This window comes from Tigriopus californicus, chromosome 6 (assembly GCF_007210705.1).
Source record: "Tigriopus californicus strain San Diego chromosome 6, Tcal_SD_v2.1, whole genome shotgun sequence".
Classification (NCBI taxonomy): Eukaryota; Metazoa; Arthropoda; class Copepoda; order Harpacticoida; family Harpacticidae; genus Tigriopus; species Tigriopus californicus.
In genome coordinates this window covers 6,726,666-6,743,852 of record NC_081445.1, presented here as the reverse complement: position 1 = coordinate 6,743,852, position 17,187 = coordinate 6,726,666, and the positions used below count along the sequence as shown (strand labels likewise).

The 17,187-nt window shown below is 44.1% G+C and overlaps 2 protein-coding genes across 2 annotated transcripts; one reads left to right on the top strand and one right to left on the bottom strand.

Moving 5' to 3' along the window:
- Nucleotides 1-865: 865 nt before the first annotated feature.
- On the top strand, nt 866-7,130 carry LOC131881711 (signal peptide peptidase-like 3). Its single transcript, XM_059228654.1, has 7 exons — nt 866-2,753; nt 2,829-3,057; nt 4,846-4,958; nt 5,474-5,646; nt 5,755-5,979; nt 6,058-6,177; nt 6,347-7,130. Exons 1-7 carry the CDS (start codon nt 2,585-2,587, stop codon nt 6,494-6,496), a joined length of 1,179 nt encoding a protein of 392 aa, XP_059084637.1. The 5' UTR covers nt 866-2,584; the 3' UTR covers nt 6,497-7,130.
- Nucleotides 7,131-7,569: 439 nt separating this feature from the next.
- On the bottom strand, nt 7,570-14,237 carry LOC131882472 (nuclear receptor coactivator 6-like). The gene is made up of 3 exons (XM_059229618.1): nt 13,151-14,237; nt 11,467-12,951; nt 7,570-11,436 (listed from the first exon to the last, which is right to left on the bottom strand). The coding sequence occupies exons 1-3, from the start codon at nt 13,691-13,693 to the stop codon at nt 9,211-9,213; spliced, it is 4,254 nt and encodes a 1,417-aa protein (XP_059085601.1). The 5' UTR covers nt 13,694-14,237; the 3' UTR covers nt 7,570-9,210.
- Between the last annotated feature and the right edge of the window lie 2,950 nt (nt 14,238-17,187).

Below are 17,187 nucleotides of genomic sequence, written 5' to 3'. Positions count from 1 at the left end.
ATTGTAGGGAAATATTCTGTGTTTATATGTTAAGAAAATGGATAGCCGTACATTTGTCAATTGAGCATCAGTGGTTCAAAATGAATTTAAAAACAATTAGTCTGAGTTAAAATGCACTTAATAACAATTACTCTGTGTTTCAATCGTTACAAATACCTTAAGTTACAATGTTAGAAGAATCATAATTGCTCTGAGTTTTAATGTAACTTTAATTACAAATAACCTAAGTTACATGGTCAATATTACAATCAAAATAACTCTGAATTTGAGTTTAAATGCAATCAAATACAATAAAATAAAGATGTTATTGCAATTGCAATTACAACGTCGGCCAGACTATTGGTAACCGAGTGTCTGTCCTCTGATAAGAATGGAATGAAGCTATGTGTACAAAGCTATAAAACAATTGACAGGTTGTTCAATGCACTACTAGAATGTCACGACCTCTGTCGTTTGCGCCTCTCTCCCTGTTCCCCCTATGTGTGAAAGACAAAGGAAATTATATCACACCATTGTAATTTGGGAACATGGGATGATTTTCAAGCCAAATGCCTACGCAGTATTGTTTCACTTTCCAATGGCATGTAAAAACACTTGGATAACGTCTAGTCGAAGATCCACGCATGCATTGATGGTAGGTGGCTGATAACAGAGTCCGTCTCAAGGAGATGAGCTTCCAACCTCAACTCATTTCAGAGAGAGAGAATCTCATTCTAATAATCAACCTCCCAAAGTTTGAGAATGAAAGAAAGTAACCACCTGTCTGGAACAAGCAAAGAGACTACGCACAGTCGAGGTGGAACAACATAGCTCAAAGACGAAGTACATCCTGGGACACAAAGACACACACACGCACACACACACACATACGCACTTAAGTTTCAGAGTCTCAGAAGATAGATGTTGAGATGTATTTAGTTGTCGGTATCTTTGGGTGTTGGGAGAGTATATATGTGTGTGTGTGATGATTGCCTCTTCACTCCAAGCCTGTCTTTTTACTACCTCCCACACTCCCCAATTTCCAGTCAGCTGCCATCCTCGTCTGCCTTCTTGTTCTTCTCCTCCTTCCCCTCCTTCTCGTCGTTGTCCCTCTCGTCCTTTTCCTCCTCGACGACCACCATCATACTGTCGTCTTCTGTGGCCTCCAGTGCATTCCCCCTAATACGCCTCTTCTCACTCTTACAGCTGCTACTTGCAGAGGAATCAAGTTATGTACAAGTGAGGGGGGAACAAGCTTTGGCAACTAGCTGTTGGATCCAACAATTACACAGGCACATACGGCTCAGTTCATGGCGATGACCAATCGGTTATCCATGAATCCATGAAGACCAAGGAAGTCATTTGGTTTTGGTTTCCTCATCCTATCCCAACCTGACGAACGGTTCTCTCTGGATCAGATCCCATCAACATTCGTGGCTAGCAACTGTTGTGGGATCCATTCGAGCTTTGGATTCCATCACCCATACGAAATTCTTGGGAGGGATTTCATCTCATCAACCTAATCTTGTCCAGTGGAGTCTCGACGTCTTTCGTTGCCATACCCCTCTTAAACGGCTGGGTGGGAGCTCCATCCATCCATGCATCCATCCAGTTGTTGGCCCTGAAGTTCCTCTGGATTGCTGGAGCAACATTTCCTGGATGTTGCAGGAAATCTATTGAGCAGCGGGTCGATTTCTTTTGTCTCAAGTTCAATGCGCACAGAAGCTGGCTGAGTTTGAAACTGGCTGGCCCGTGTGATCATGAATTCCGCGCCAGGCGATCATGGTCTCACTCCACCACTTTGGCGACATCGATCCATCGTTGATGCCTGCCATGGCGAAGAGGATGTGGAAAACTAGCATCGACGTTGCCATGCTTGGCACAGGTGACTACTGAGTCAGTGGCCCAGAACTGCCCGTGGAGTGGTGCTTCTGAGTTGGATTGAGGCAACATTCCCCCTTTGCGGCGGTGCTGGAGGACAAGTTCAAGTTCATATGAGTGGTGTTGGTGGCGGTGGCTGTGGATTCTCGTTCGACCTGTCGTCCAAGCAGCCAAAAGCAGCAATGTGTTCGTTGTGTTGGGATGTGATGTCTGCACTCGACCTTGAATTGGTTGATGTGTTGAGAGTGCAAAGGGATCAGTGAAAGGTTGGTTCGGCAAATAGCCTGCAAGTTTGTTGGCCAACCATCCTCCTCACCGCACGTCCTTCCTCAAGCAACTTGAATTTGTGAATTGCTAGAAGAAGACTTCGTCGGTCTGATGCGCCAGCTCCTGTCTTCATTCGGGCTTGGGGAGTGTTGGAGAATCAACTTCGAAACTCGGTGTTACAATACTTTGGTGGCGACATATGTCGTTGATAAGTGATTTGTCATTGCTTCCGGATAGTTCATTATCTGTCTGAGCCAAGGGACTTGCTGTTTTCGCTGTTTTCTTTCAATCCAGTTATCGACGAAACTCGATAGAGATATTCGATAGTTGTTCATCGAAATTTCAAACCAATTTCCGACTGGACCAATTCGTTCTCCCGGATATTCTGGTGTTGTGTATGGCACCTCGGCTGTGATCAAGACAATCCCGTGAGACATCGGAGGCGAAGGGCGACCTGATGTCGGGTTCCCCGTCCCATCTGCCGGCTGGAGGCGGAGCAGATTCGGAACACTATCAATGGGCTTATTCGATTATGGATAGCTCAAGGGTCTCCACCTTCTTCATTAGTATTCTCCTAATCGTCTACGGATCTTTCCGGAGCCTAGCTCTGGAGGAGGATAACAATGGTAAAACTTGGCCCGCAGTTCAAACTATCCCCAATGAGTGCCATACAGTCCGTCAACATTATGCTCTTGTTCCAGAAAACGAGGAGAAACAAGACTCCATGACCAAAGGCACTCAATCCACTTCGGGCGTCCAAACCCTGGATTCAGTTCAAGCCATGTGTTTACCCTTGGGAGCATCCATCTCGTTACTTGTGATGTTTTTCTTTTTCGATTCCATGCAGATGCTTTTTGCTAGTTGCACAGCTGTGATCGCCACAGTCGCACTGGCATTTCTGCTTCTTCCCATGTGCCAGTACCTCATGAGGTAAGAAAAATCCAATGTAATTCACTTCCGTTCCGTTCGTTATCTCGATCCGATCTCCGACCTCTGACCTCCTGTGCCGTTGATATTCTCTTTGTAAAATTAAAATCCATTCTCAACCAACTCCGGGTTACAAATAACCGCATGCTGTAACAAAACACCCTGCCAAAAAATGAGGGTGGGAACTCATTGTTTCAGATAATTGAAGCCTGTTTCACATCGAATGATTGACTCAGACCAAGGCAGCCAGGACTTGATACCAATCGTTCCAGTGTGACTGGCACAAAACTAGGATGAGGCTCCTGATCGAGTTCTCACACGATATGTGGCAAAAGTTGACAATGATCTCGTACTTTAGATCTTCGCTAAGGTAGACCATGAGAACATTAAAGTGTTCATGGCAACACGTTCATAGTTTGAGAGTGACCTAGCAGGATTCATACCAAGCTTTAGTGATTATGACATACCAGATGTTTCTGAACAAAGAGAAAATCATGAGAGGAAACCCCCAAACAGATCATCATGTAGGATAACGGCGAGAATAGCCATTTAAATAGTGTTAGAAGGGAGCCCACCTCAAAATTACTCAATCAACAAAAGCTTATTGGTTCAATTGATATTTTAGCCGCATATCAAATGGCACTAGTGAATACAGTTAGTCCAGGGCTTAAGCAATACTGTAAATATTTGATATAAATAGTCAAAAGCGAAGCAAGTCATTTCTTGATTTTAGCGCAGGAAGCATGTCCTTGAAATGAAAATCGCCCACTCTCATTTCTTTCACTCAACCTCGTAGGCCCGTGACGAAAGAAAACACTGTAACTGGAATTTGGCTTTAGTTTCAAATTAGTCTAATATCAAAACAAATCGGAAAATTCAAAAGAAAAGAAATTGTTCGTATGAATAAATTTGAATGATCATAGAAATTGCATCAAGTCTTTGTTCATAAAAGGTTATCACACGTGTTTATTTTCCTCCCATTGTCAACTATTGATAACATCTTTTCATTCATTAGGAATTTAATTCAGTACTCCATTTTCAGAAGTAACTTCATACCGCGAATGATCATTGTGGGGATCGAGTCTAGACAAGGAAATTGAATCAAAGTTAGGTAGCTGGATCAGCATTAAAGAATTTGCCCTTAATGCGCGAAATCGTGGCAATTAAATGCCATCAGGACGTGTCAAGTACAATTGTCGATCACGACGCTCTGCTCTCGTTGCCAATCAAATCCGACCAAGGTAACAAATTTGCCTTGAGGATAGATGGAAACCTTTGTGGACAAAGCAACAGAATTGCATTTGGGTGGAATTGACTTTTTGGTTTGCCATTTCAAGCACATACGTTCAGGTCGAAGGTCGGAGAAGAGGGGGCCATCAAGTGATGCTTGAGAGATGTACCCTGCTACTGGATATATGTGCAGTTCGTATATGCTATATATTGATGGACACCCCAGTTAGAAAATGCGTTCCACGATTTCGCAAATCATTCTGCCACCTTTCTGCACAAACTAATCGATGTGTCGCTCTCGACTTGTTATTTATACCCTAAATTAAGCTTACCTGGAAGTGGGTTGAGATTGGGCCAAAGGATAACCAATTCTATGAACGACTTTGTTTTTGTGGTTAGTACGGTGAAGTTGTCATACAGCTTCCATTCTGCCTTCGTGGATGACTGATTTTACTCTTTAATGCTAAGGTGATGCCGGGGAAGTTACACTGATGCCCTTGAGTGAGAATACGTCCTTGACAGATATTCCAAATTCCAAGTGTCCTCCTTTTTGTATTCTAGACCATGTGGCAAGTCAAAGAAGATCTCCTTAGGGATTTGTGGGCGCTTCACATCCGCAGAATTGCTCAGCTTTTCCATTTCAATGATGGTTGTCTTCATTTGGATCATGACAGGTATGGCACCGTGCTTAAATGAATTCAGGACTCTGCTGATTTGAGCGTCTTACTATTCTGAGCCATCTATTTAGAGTGTGTGGAGCCAGAAAAACAAGTTGGGGGGGTAGATAGATTTGGATTGAATCTAATGTGACAAAATGAACAGCAGTTTTCGAAAATTCATCCATCTTCGAGAAAGAAAGTTTCCGTTTGAATCAATTACGAAGGTAGAAAGGAATGAGTTCAACTTTTGTTCGCTCTTCTCGTGGTCTGATATTGTCAGATTTTCTTTCTTGGGCCATCACGGCTGAAACTACTGTGGGGGGAGGGGGAACATTGGTGAAACTCAACTTTTTCAGCCTTGCTTCAGGAATACGCTGGCTTTGAATTGAGAAGAATAGCTTTTACCACATACAAAACCAGCGCATGAAGTCCACCAAGGATATGTGTAGGTCAAGATATATTTTGCCGTCATAAGAAAAAATCTTCTTGGTGAAGACCTTTTTCATGTGGATTCCTGGGATGTATTTCAGGTCATTGGCTTCTTATGGATGCCATGGGCATGGGACTGTGTGTTGCTTTCATCGCCTTTGTCCGTTTACCAAGTCTGAAGGTATCCACCTTGCTGTTGTCCGGATTGCTACTGTACGATGTTTTCTGGGTGTTCTTCTCCCAATATGTATTCAGTGCAAACGTCATGGTCAAGGTAATTATATTGTATTCCACTCGATGAGTGCAACTTAGTGAAACTCAAAAACAGAACCGAACCCATGGGCTACCCAACCTGATACCTGGTTCAATCCATTCATTGTAGGTGGCGACCAGGCCGGCTGATAACCCCATGGGCGCAGTGGCTCGTCGTTTCCATTTGGGTGGCCAGATTGCCAAGCACGCTCCGCGTCTCTCTCTCCCCGGCAAACTCGTTTTCCCTTCCAATCACAACGTTGGGCGCTTCTCAATGCTCGGCCTTGGGGATATTGTTATGCCTGGACTTCTACTCTGTTTTGTCATGCGATACGACGCTTATAAAAGAGCTCAGGTAGATAAACGACGATGGAAAGGAATGGGTTATGGCTTGAAATGTGGAGAAATAGTCTTAATTAATGCTCAATTTCAGGCTCAACGTATGGCCGATGCTGGAATTCCGCTGCCCAGCAATTGGCATCGGATCAGTTACTTCCATTGCTCATTATTCGGATATTTTCTTGGTTTGCTCACCGCAACTATCTCCAGTGAGGTAAGTCAACCGGACTTCAATCACATTCGGTATCATGCTGAAATTGGCTTTTATTCATATGCTCCGTGACAATGATTGGATTGCTACAATATTGATGCAAACAAACACATGGGGAGAGAGAAAAAAATGAAAAACATGCCCATAAATCATGATTTTAACTTCGTTGCAGATCTTCAAAGCCGCCCAACCAGCCTTGCTCTACTTGGTACCTTTCACCCTGGCACCATTATTTGCAATGGCTTACGTCAAGGGTGACCTTCGCACTATGTGGCATGAACCTTTCGCCAAAGTCCCGCCGCCCAAATATCTGGAGATCTGACGCGTTATCGGTTTTCTGTTAGCCCACCACAAATGAAATGTCATCGAACTCATCATCATAAATGAGGAATCTCCCATTGTGGTTCTCAAGGGATGGCCGTGCTCTTCCCCGATTGGAACCGATTCCCCCTTCAAGACAAGTCCATTCATACTAGTTCATTCAATGGGCATTAAACGGTGTATGTTGTTGCTACCCTCACGCTGCTCCTACCGTTCTATTATTGAACCACGATGTTGGATGCACAAGTGCACGAATTTGTTCCCTTCCTATAGTACTAAAGTGACATACTCTACACAAGTTAAACGTATGTCAGGTTGAGTCTCTCTCTTTCGTACAAGTGTTACTTCAAGATGAATGGCGAAACTAATCTGTTTTGATGTGCTTCTATTGTTACTACAATTATCATTATGATTATTTCTGCTACACGTGCTACTATCGCTGCTGCTTCAAACTTTTTGGGGAGTGCGTGTAACAGAACCCTTTATACTTTCCGTCGCAAAAACCTTGATTTGGTTTGTAGTACATGTCCTCACTTCGCAATCATTTACGAATCTTGAAGAAAAGTTCGTCAATGAAATGATATGTCCTTATGAAAAACCCACGAAATAAAAACACAAAAACCGTTACAGAGAAATTTGAAGATGACGAATGCCAATAACAAAGAGAAGAACACAATAAACATAATAGGGCTTCAAATAAGAGAGAAAATCAATCTCGTACAGGAAATGAATGAATTGTGATCAATTGCTGACGATGTTAGACGTTAGATCTTGGAACATTATTCGATTCAAGTCACCTGAAATGAGGCCGTGAGAAGGGATGTTAGCACCATTTATATATTTCGGTTTAATGTTTTTAAATGTTTGATTTGAGGCATTTTGTGGAAGAACTCCGCTTTCACAATGCTTTCTCGGCGTGTTTCTTATTTGATGTTCAATCCCTTCTGGAGACACTGACATCGTGTTTTAGCTTGATTAATGGAAGAGAATCATATTAAGAATCTTAGGTGTTTGTTGTGAAATGGAAGTAATGGTGGTGTTCGAGTTTATCGTGTTGTTCTTGTTTTTGTGGTGGTTGTTGTTGTTGTTGTTGTTGTTGATGTTGATGATGGTGACGATGGTGTTGGTGTTAAAATATAAGTAGTAAGAGAATCATAATGAAAATGTTAGAAGTAGTGGTAGTACATGGTAGCGAAAATAGTAGTATTAAATCTTGATGGTGACAGTTTTGAATTAGTATTAGTAATCATTTTACTATGCGTGTACGGAGCAGCATTATTGGTGGTATTTTTTTAGGAGCGGTTTGGTGTAGTAATCAAGAGGAAGAGAATAAGAATGGAATCTGCCATCAAACTAGGTAAGGGAAAAGAAAATTAAAGCTAGTCAGTGAGACCATTAGACTTCGTTAAAACGTCAAAAGAGGAAATGGGTATTGCGTTGTTGAAGGTTTAGAAATAAAGGGGCCGATTGTTGGGTCAAGGGGCCCAAATGGGCCCAGAGATGGTCTTTAGTTTTATGTAAGTATAGTTTGCTGTTGCGATAGTACAATAGTCATAGGAAAGAAAAGGAATCTGAATGATTATATGAATACGGTCGTACATGGTACATACATGCAGCTTGAATGCATAAAGAAGTAAGTAGCTGGAGCAAGAAGAGAATAGGGCTTGGAAGTTAAAGAGAGAGAGAGAGAGAGAGTGAGAGAGATAGTACGAAAACATTGGCAATATTTGTAATACAATCTGATGGTTTCTTGCTAGGGAAGACGAATTCTCATTCTCATGTTTCAGCCGCAGTTGACGAGCATCGATGATCGGCTTACTTTGGGGAAACGGGGTGGAAAAACGGGCCCCGCTCTGACTGTTTTAGGGTCAAACCGGCTTCTCTGATTTCTAAGGTATTACCTGGAAATGGAGCAGTAATTGAACTCGCCAAATTTGATTTTTGGTTTCACTTTTGGTTTGAATGAATAAATGTCATGTTTTTAGTGTTATTACACGGAACATGATTTCATTCGTTTGTGACTGTTGTTGGTGAACAAGGAGAAAGATTGTTGTTCATCGAATCAGGCAATCCAGGGATATCAGAAAGAGAGTCGACATCACATTTCATCATCTATGCTATGGTTATCAAGCCCAACGACTTTGAAGATCTGCATGATTTTTTGGACTTACTTTGAATGTCGTAGCGAGCATCGAGCATGAAACACTGCGAATTGAAAAAGAGGATGATGCTCGTGGAAGTTGCTCATGTTTCACATGCGTCTTACTAAAACTGAAGGGATCACATGAGGGTTGCTATGAATGGTAGATTGAGTACAGGGGTGGTTGTATGATGGAGTTGAGAAATCGGATGAGAAGATTGGAATATGGTGCTGTAGGGGTATTGATTGGTAAGACATATTGGCTCTACTGCATGCATTTTTCTGTGTTTTCGAGTTCGACGTGTGAATGTTCGTATGACTGAATGAGAGAACTATGTAGTGTGTGTATGTGTGTGAAAATGTGTTTGTTTGTTTGTTTGTTTGCTTGGTTGTTGTTTGGTTTGTTATGTGTTTCGAGAGAAACCCTAGCTTGGCACATAGGCCAATCAATTTGGCAACACTTATTTGTTCGGACATCTTCCTCGACAACAAATTATGTTGGTGAGAGGGATGAACCTCTTGTTGGCACTTGTTCGTTCTTAGAAATATGTTCCATGAGAAGGACAGGATGACTGCTATCCGTAGAACTCGCCCATGTAATAGAGTTCGTTGTTTTTTCCAGCCCCTTGGGATTGTTTCTGTTTCCGGCTCGGAGGAGCTTGAGAAGAGAGTGATGACGATGGCTGTTGTTGTTGTTGTTGTTGCTTCAGGGGTTGTTGTTGTTGTGGTAGTTGTTGTTGCTGCTTATGCGGTGGCGGAGGTGGTGGCTGATGGTGATGTTGGTGATGGTGTTGCAGGAGTTGCTGTGGTTGTTGTGGTGGTGGAGGCGGTTTATTGATGACTGGTTGCGAGGAAGGACCCGCATGAGACATTCCATGGGCCTGTTGCCATTTCCGCCTTTGAGACTTGGGTGGAACGTCCAAGGCTTGATCATAAGTGGGGGGAATTCCTGAGCACGTGGCATAGTCAGGTGGGGCTGATGCTGAGGATGAGGATGACTGAGTCGAACATGACTCCATGCATGTACCTGGAGGAGGGGGTACCCCTCCAGATGACGAGGAAGACGCAATTTGACAGTTGGGATGGTGAAGATGCCGTGGTTGGGGATTGTAAAATCGTTTTTGTTGCTGTTGTTGTTGCTGCTGGTGCTGGGAGTGGTAGATATTGCTCCCGGGAGCAAGCGGGACACTCTGCTGAAGAGGAGGCCCTCCAGGGTGACCCGTAGGGGCAGAGTGAGTGGAATGCATTGACTGCCCCGACTGGAAAGATGCTGAGGATTCTTGCCTCTCAATGTTGTTCAAAGACTTCGAAGACGAGCATTGTCGGTCTCGACTGCCTGACCTCTTTGGTGGTCCAGTTACGGAAGAGTGACTTCCCATTGCCGGATGAGGGGCTTTCATGCCCATGTTCACCCCTCGATTGCTATTCGTGAGCTTCTTATTGTCAACCACTTCAATTTGATCTATTGAATCTATTTTAGTGCCGTGCATTGGGGAATCGTTGCTTCCCTCGCTAGGATACCCGTCTATGGGAGGTCGGTTAATACTTCCTCGCCGTCTCTGATTTGTGCTTGAAGCGTGGCGAGCGCTGTGGGTACCATGAGCACTATGGTCATGCAACTTTGACCGACCATCATCCGGTCGTTTGACGCCGCTTTGACTCTCAACGGAGCGATCACTACAACTACTGCCCCCCATGGTACCTTGGCGACTGTTGGAACGACTGCCTCTCTGACTCCGTTGACCACCCCCAAGAACATCGTTCTTATTACACCCACTATTGCTGTTGCTTCGTCGAACTGTTGCAGTCATGGTCGTTTGTTCCAAAACTTCAACGGCATAGAGTTCCTCACAGCTGCTGTTTCCTCCAAGACCAGCTTGAGGACCTACCGCTTCAACCTGTCTGGGCGAAGGCCCCTGAAATGAAGCAAATCGTCCAGGAGGGCCGTGACCATGCGAGCCCACTCCCAAATTATCGTCCGTGTCGGGTGTCCTACTGTGGGATCGGGGGTGAATCTCATCGATGTCTTGATCGTCGTCGTCAATCAGACCACTGCGAACAAGTTTTAGATCAGCATCGTGAGGGTAATGCTGAAATGAGGACTGGCTGCCAAACCGTCCAGACTTGGAAAGTCTCTTGTTTGGTACGTTTTGGCTCTGCGAGTTCTGAATGATATAGCCTTCTCCATCGCTCACATAACCGTTACTTCTGGAAGATCGCCCACCCAAGGGATGAAATCCTGTTCCCAAATCTTTACGATTCGGCCTGTGGCTAAACATTTGACCATATCCATCACTTTTGTAACCTTCGCCGTCACTCTTGTAGCCCCCTTCATCCATATAGTTATTATCGTTGGGAAACGCCTGATCTCTTTCCATTCGAGACCCGGCATTCACATGTGGTCCATGTCCAGGTACCTGGTGATAGCTGGCGGCTGACGCACTCCCACCAAAGACACTACCAAAGTTCCCAAAGTTTTCAGGGGGCAGGGAGCCCGCACTGGCCTGACGCATCAGTTGTCGTTGACGAGTTTGGCAACGCCCATTGGCCATGCAAAGATTTGTCTGTTGCTGCTGGAGCTGTTGTTGTGAGGGCCCCATCATGTGGTTAGGGCCATTAAAGTGGAAATCTGATGAGGCATGAGTTTGATGCTCGCGATGGAGAGCTGGAATGCTCCCATTATCAAATCCCCTAGAGAAATGTTTCCCCCCTGTATGCAGGTTGAGACCTCCCTGAGAGTGTTGTGGCTGATGTTGATTTGAGAGAATGTGTTGCTCGGACTGCTGGAAATGTTGCTGTTGTTGGTTTTGTTGTTAAAAGCTGGGCAAGTGGTGGTCGATGGAGGCCACTGAAGGTACGGATCGAGAGTGATTTTGTTGATGGATCAATCCCCCTCCCATTATCATAACCATGTCATTGGGATAGTGACCCTGTTGAGAGGCGTACCCACCAGCAGTGGTGTGTTGTGTTCCCAGTTGTTGCTGATATGAGTGGCCATCGTACTGCGTTCCCCTTCCACTTAATCCTAATGTAGATCCATGATTTGGAATCGGAGTAGTAGGATTGAACAGAGGGGGTGAATTGGACGTGTTCTGATCCAGATTGGGAACAGAGCTAGAACCGCCCACAAGGTCGTGAGCTGACGAGCTCTTGAGCTGTTGTTGTGACTGTTGATGTTGAGGAAGGTGCTGCTGGCTGGATAATGGATGATGGTGATGGTGGTGGGGGTGCTGTGGCGGTTGTTGTTGTTGGTTGTTGTGACCCTGATGGTTTGATCCAGTTTCACCTAGAGTCTGAGTCTCTTTTTTGAGTGACGGATCAAATAGGAAGAACCAGGTGTGCAAATCTTCTGGTTTGCCCACTAGCGAATAGCCTCGTTCATTGGGGTCTAAATTTTTCGATGACACATCAGTCGAGGAAACGAGGCGCCATCCAAGAGGTTGGATGACTTCGAGCAATAAGCATAGAAGGTAGACTCCTCTGGTCTGATCCGAATAGAGCCCCTCGGTGTCCCATGGGTCTCCCTCCAGTTTCCATTCGATGCTTTTGCCATAGTTTCGGGGTCCCAGGGCGACCCAATGCTGTTTAATGGTCTCATTCATTCTGGTGGTAAGTTGGAGCTCAGACTCTTCACTGATGTCCGAACTACTGACAATCAGTCGAATGCGGTTGGTTTTGTTGAAACTTATACACATGTGGGCCTGTATTTGGGGCGAAGCTTGGCGCAACAAAAATGTTGATTTATCGTTATTGTGTCTCGATAGATCCATGGTCCCGCACACCTCCCATCCATTCATCTTCAGGGTACCAATGAGACACGAGATGAAGTAGCGAGACTCGATGGCATCATTTCCGTCAGCCCACCACGGACAACCGCCCAGTTTGAACTCTGTGGTGCCGTGGTATTCGCGTTGCTTGAGTAATTGAAGGTACCAAAACTTATTGACACATTCCTTTATGGTGGGAGTAAGCGAGGAGGGAACTTGAAGCATTCGAAGACGGTCATACCGGGATAGGATTAGGGCACAATATCGAATGTCCTCCAGATCAAGGTTGGGACACCATTGGAAGAAAAATGAGTCTGCGGCACCGGTAAAGTTGACGTTGATTGCAAATCGCCATTGAAATGTGGCCAAGATCCTGGCCACCTCGATGATGATCAGTCGGGCTTGAATGGTGGATTTGCCTGAGTTATAGACTGCGGCACTCCAGGGAGAGCCTGCCAGTTTGAGACTTATAACCACGCTCACACTTCTATCATCATCCGCCAGAGTCTGTTTGGATTTTATTCCAGGACTCCAAGTCAAATGGATGGTCTGAAAGAGCGTTCAAAGAAAAATGAAGAAAAGATCAATTTCTCAATTTGAATCAACTTTTCGACTTTTGTGGGAAGCCAGGGTCTTTATACGAGTATCTTTGTGCTCTCTGTGAGAGGAGACATGATTTAAATGAGATGAGACAATGCATGATGTCACAAGAAAGAGCAGAGATTCCGTTAACCTTAATAATCCTTACCTTGATGATTTGTTCCACTGCTACTTTAGGTACGTTGATTAAAAGGATGCTGTCTGTTGAATAGGGTGCGATGCAAATGAATTTGTGCGAAAAGCAATGCAATGGCATGTAATCATGAGGATCACGTAGCTTGAAGAATATAGTAGAATGAGTTTGAAGGTCGCGGGCCAAATCCGAGGCCGTTACGACATCATAGCCATAACAAAACAAGGCACCAAAGATACGACAGAACACCACTTTGATGAGGGTCATGTCTTCTTTGGAGGCTCTCACTTGGGTGAAATAGTCCTTGTCCAAGATGATATCATAGATGTTAAATCGGCCGGTGAAACTGATCTGATAGTCCTTGAATATAACATATCCAAAGGTGTCGATGGGTACCAGTTGCTCGAGACGTTCATGAATACACCGGACTAATTCTGGCCCGACATTGATCAATCGGATCTTGTTGGGCTCACGGAGCATAATACCAAAATTGGACACAGGCTCCTGGACCGGAAAGCCGTTGTCTGACAAATCATATTTGGGTTCCAGCTCATCCATGATGGCGATTCGGGGATTCAACGCAACAACCCAGAACTAACTACGGGCGAACGAGATCGTCCTTCACTTAAGCACACATTGCCACGGATTCCTCATCATGAACAATTGAACTATAGCACAGGGATTCGACAGAAAGAGAATAAACGCCTCGAACCAAATGGCCATTTGAATGGCAACTTAGGCTTCATTTCCGATGCTACAAGGGAACCGTTTTTCTATCAGACACTGCTTCTGGAGGCCGATGTGCTTGAACTGTGCAGTACTTGTCCGGTGGAAGTGGAAGTGACGGTGGCGGTGGTGGTGGCGGTGGTGGTGCTGGCGATCTTGTTCCATCTGCCCGTCCTTTCTCCTTTCCCACTAAGGACAGGAACGGAGAGAGAGCCTTTGGTAAGCTCAACAACAGGCAGCAGGTTCAATGGCTCTGGCGAACCAAGCCAGCCAGATAGCCACACAGAGAGATTGTCTTCTATAGTACATGGGTACATGAACGGTGCTGAAACAGGCGCGTCCTTTGCCTCCAACAATCCACGCCAAAGGCCAGCACACTGGTAAAAGAGGAAATGGAAGATGTGAAGAAGTGTAGGCTTGATGGAACAAGGCCAGGGAGTAATCCATGTAGTTATAGCTATCGCATGGCCGTCCACCGTCTGACGGAGAAGAACGTGGAGGAGGGAGAAAAGAAGAAGAGGAAAGAGGAGGAGGAGGAGGAGGGGAAAGAGATGGAAGTGGCCAAACCCAAGGAGCAGAATCAAAGGAGAAAGAAGACTGCATCGAATCGTCGGCGCCGCCATCCTTCCTTACCCTCCAGCCTCTTGGAGCCAGTCGGTGCCTCTCCTCTTCTCTCCTTTTCTCTCTTGTGTGTCTGGCTCGATAGTCGTTCATTCATATCCAGCATCCAAGGAGAAAGGTGCGGATCGTGAGGTTGGAGGACCGCAGTCTCCCAACATTCTAACGCCCCATCCTCAGGACTCACGAACATGAGCCTCCTCTGGGTGACTCACCGAAGGGAGTTTAAAGGACGGAGCACTCACACACACGCTCTCTCTTTGCATGAGGAGCGAGGAATTTACTAGCACACCCTGATGAGCCTCATCTTTGAGCGATTCCGAACACTCAAGGAGTTCTCTCGCGTTCTTTCTCATGGAGAAGGCCGTTCTTGTCAAACCTGGCTCACGCCACAGAAAACCCTTAAGAACGTTGGAACTCGAAATTCGCTCTCTCTCGGCAGTCAAGTGGACCCAATGTCGGCTATGGCGGATCGGAGGGCTCACATAACTTCAGTAATTACTTACCGCCCACCAGCCTCGCTGGCCCGACTTCTCATGCCTCTTGGGCGTCCCGGCGACCTGTTTCATGCAACAACCCTCATGCGATGACTCAGTTATTGTTACTTGGAATTCCCTGGTCATTGGGAGTGTTTCAGATAGGAGCTGACAACGCTACAATATATAGGAGGTATCAGAACCGACGCAAACTGCTGTAACCTATTATTGAGATCAACTGATAGCAAAATAATCGTTAGTGTTCACACCAAATAGCTCGAGTTGAGTCCTGACCATGAAACAATACTTTTTTGTTGATAGGGAGTGTTTCAGATAGGAGCTGACAACGCTACAATATATAGGAGGTATCAGAACCGACGCAAACTGCTGTAACCTATTATTGAGAGCAACTGATAGCAAAATAATCGTTAGTGTTCACACCAAATAGCTCGAGTTGAGTCCTGACCATGAAACAATACTTTTTTGTTGATAAGGCCTTGGCCTTTTTGGCCAGCATCCACTTTGATTACCGGTTCTCATGGCAAGGCTACTGCTACCTCTTTGTTCATTGTATTCGTTTTCTTCTGGGAAAAGGTTCAGGTCTAGGTAATTTCTCCTCTCCAAAGATTGCATGTGAAGAAAAGGCCTGCACCTCAAAAAAACGACTTCGAAGCCAACAGCACGATGCTACAAGTATTACGCATCCAAAAACAAAAACGATGGGAAGCTTATGGTTAACATGGTTGGTCATAAGAGCAAAGAGTGAATACAGATACTGATAGTAAACAAAAATTGAATTCCAACAGATGTGAACGTTACCATGCGACAAAATACGACCAGAGTCACTAACCAATCAAGTATGTTATTGACTTTGTATTTCATGAATTACTTTCTTGATAAAGTTTATGACGCCAGGTGTTTACAAAGTAAATGAAAATAGGAAATAGGAAAACTTTTCCTTAGAAAAATATGGCTAAGTGGTAACATGGAACGTTGGTACTTCTGGAGGTAACATTCTCAACAAATAGGTGTGTAAAAGCTGCAAGAGAAATAATGAAATCGTCTCAAGGGTTTATAGTTTTTCAATTATGACCCTAGGGAGGAAGAGGACGCGGAAACACTGAAAAAGTTGAAATCACATCTTTTGGGAATTGATTTAATTTGAAACAACAAATTTGCGATTCAGTGAAACAATATCTTGTGTGTTCTACATTTATATAGAAGTGTAAAAAATGATCAATTTTATAAAACTCGCGTTTGATAAAATTTTCACCTTAGCACCGGTTAAGTCTTACCAAAAGATAAATATTGTAAATTAGGTTACAATACAATGTCATTTTGGCTAAACTAAAAAACTGCCTTAAAAAAATAGTTTTCCCCTTCTTTAATTTAATATTGTATAAACATTTCGCTTCTAAAATGTATTTTTTTCGAAGCCTCTGTTCATAACCATTAAAGATAGGCAAAAGTGTATTTAAATACGCAAAAAGGGGGAAAATGCAAAGTGGAACTATTTTTTTGCTCTATTCTAGCTCTATTTACACTTTGGTGCAGAATCTAAGAAATATTTAAAAGAACAAAAATGCATAAAGATAAGGGCACATAAAATTATCTTTACAAATATTCTACTCTACGGACTGATTGTAACAAATTTTTTACTTAGCTAAAGTGTGCCAAGTAACAAAAGCTAAAAAGTTTAAAGTGTGCAAGTTTACCATAGAAACACCCAATATGTGCTTTGAATCAAGAACAGCTTGTATACAGGGTGGAGACCCAAAATTTAGAAAATATTTCCTACACTGCTTGAACACTCCTAGATTCTAAACAATCCTTTTTGCAAAGATACCATTGAAATAAAAGTTGTAGTTTAGACATTTTTTGACATTTTTTATTCAATGTGTTTACCAGTATTTTCAACAACTGCCTCGACACGACGCCTCACGGATTTGCAAGACTTAATCAAAAAGTCCGGGGACAAGTTGTCCCACTCCCTGACAATGGTGGCCTTGAGGAAGTCCAGATTTTTTTTTTGCGGACTTCCTTACCGCTGATCTGGCGAATCCTTGAATATAAGGTTGATCCGGAATTTTAGTCAAAAACTTATCCAAGTCTGACTTAAATCCTGCTATTGGATCAACGCCTACATAAGCCCTACGAATATTTGAGGGCAGCAAATTGAACAGTGAAGGAGCCCGAGAAAGAAGAGAGGTGGACTTCATTGTTTTAACTAGC

Excerpts from the sequence above, each read along its gene's own strand:
- LOC131881711 (XM_059228654.1), top strand. The coding sequence starts at position 2,585 with ATGTCGGGTTCCCCGTCCCATCTGCCGGCTGGAGGCGGAGCAGATTCG. Across the intron at positions 5,647-5,754 it reads GTGCAAACGTCATGGTCAAG|GTGGCGACCAGGCCGGCTGA; the intron begins GTAATTATATTG and ends CATTCATTGTAG. Across the intron at positions 6,178-6,346 it reads CCGCAACTATCTCCAGTGAG|ATCTTCAAAGCCGCCCAACC; the intron begins GTAAGTCAACCG and ends ACTTCGTTGCAG.
- LOC131882472 (XM_059229618.1), bottom strand. The coding sequence starts at position 13,693 with ATGGATGAGCTGGAACCCAAATATGATTTGTCAGACAACGGCTTTCCG. Across the intron at positions 12,952-13,150 it reads CAGTGGAACAAATCATCAAG|ACCATCCATTTGACTTGGAG; the intron begins GTAAGGATTATT and ends ACGCTCTTTCAG. Across the intron at positions 11,437-11,466 it reads CAGTGGCCTCCATCGACCAC|CAACAGCAACATTTCCAGCA; the intron begins CACTTGCCCAGC and ends CAACAAAACCAA.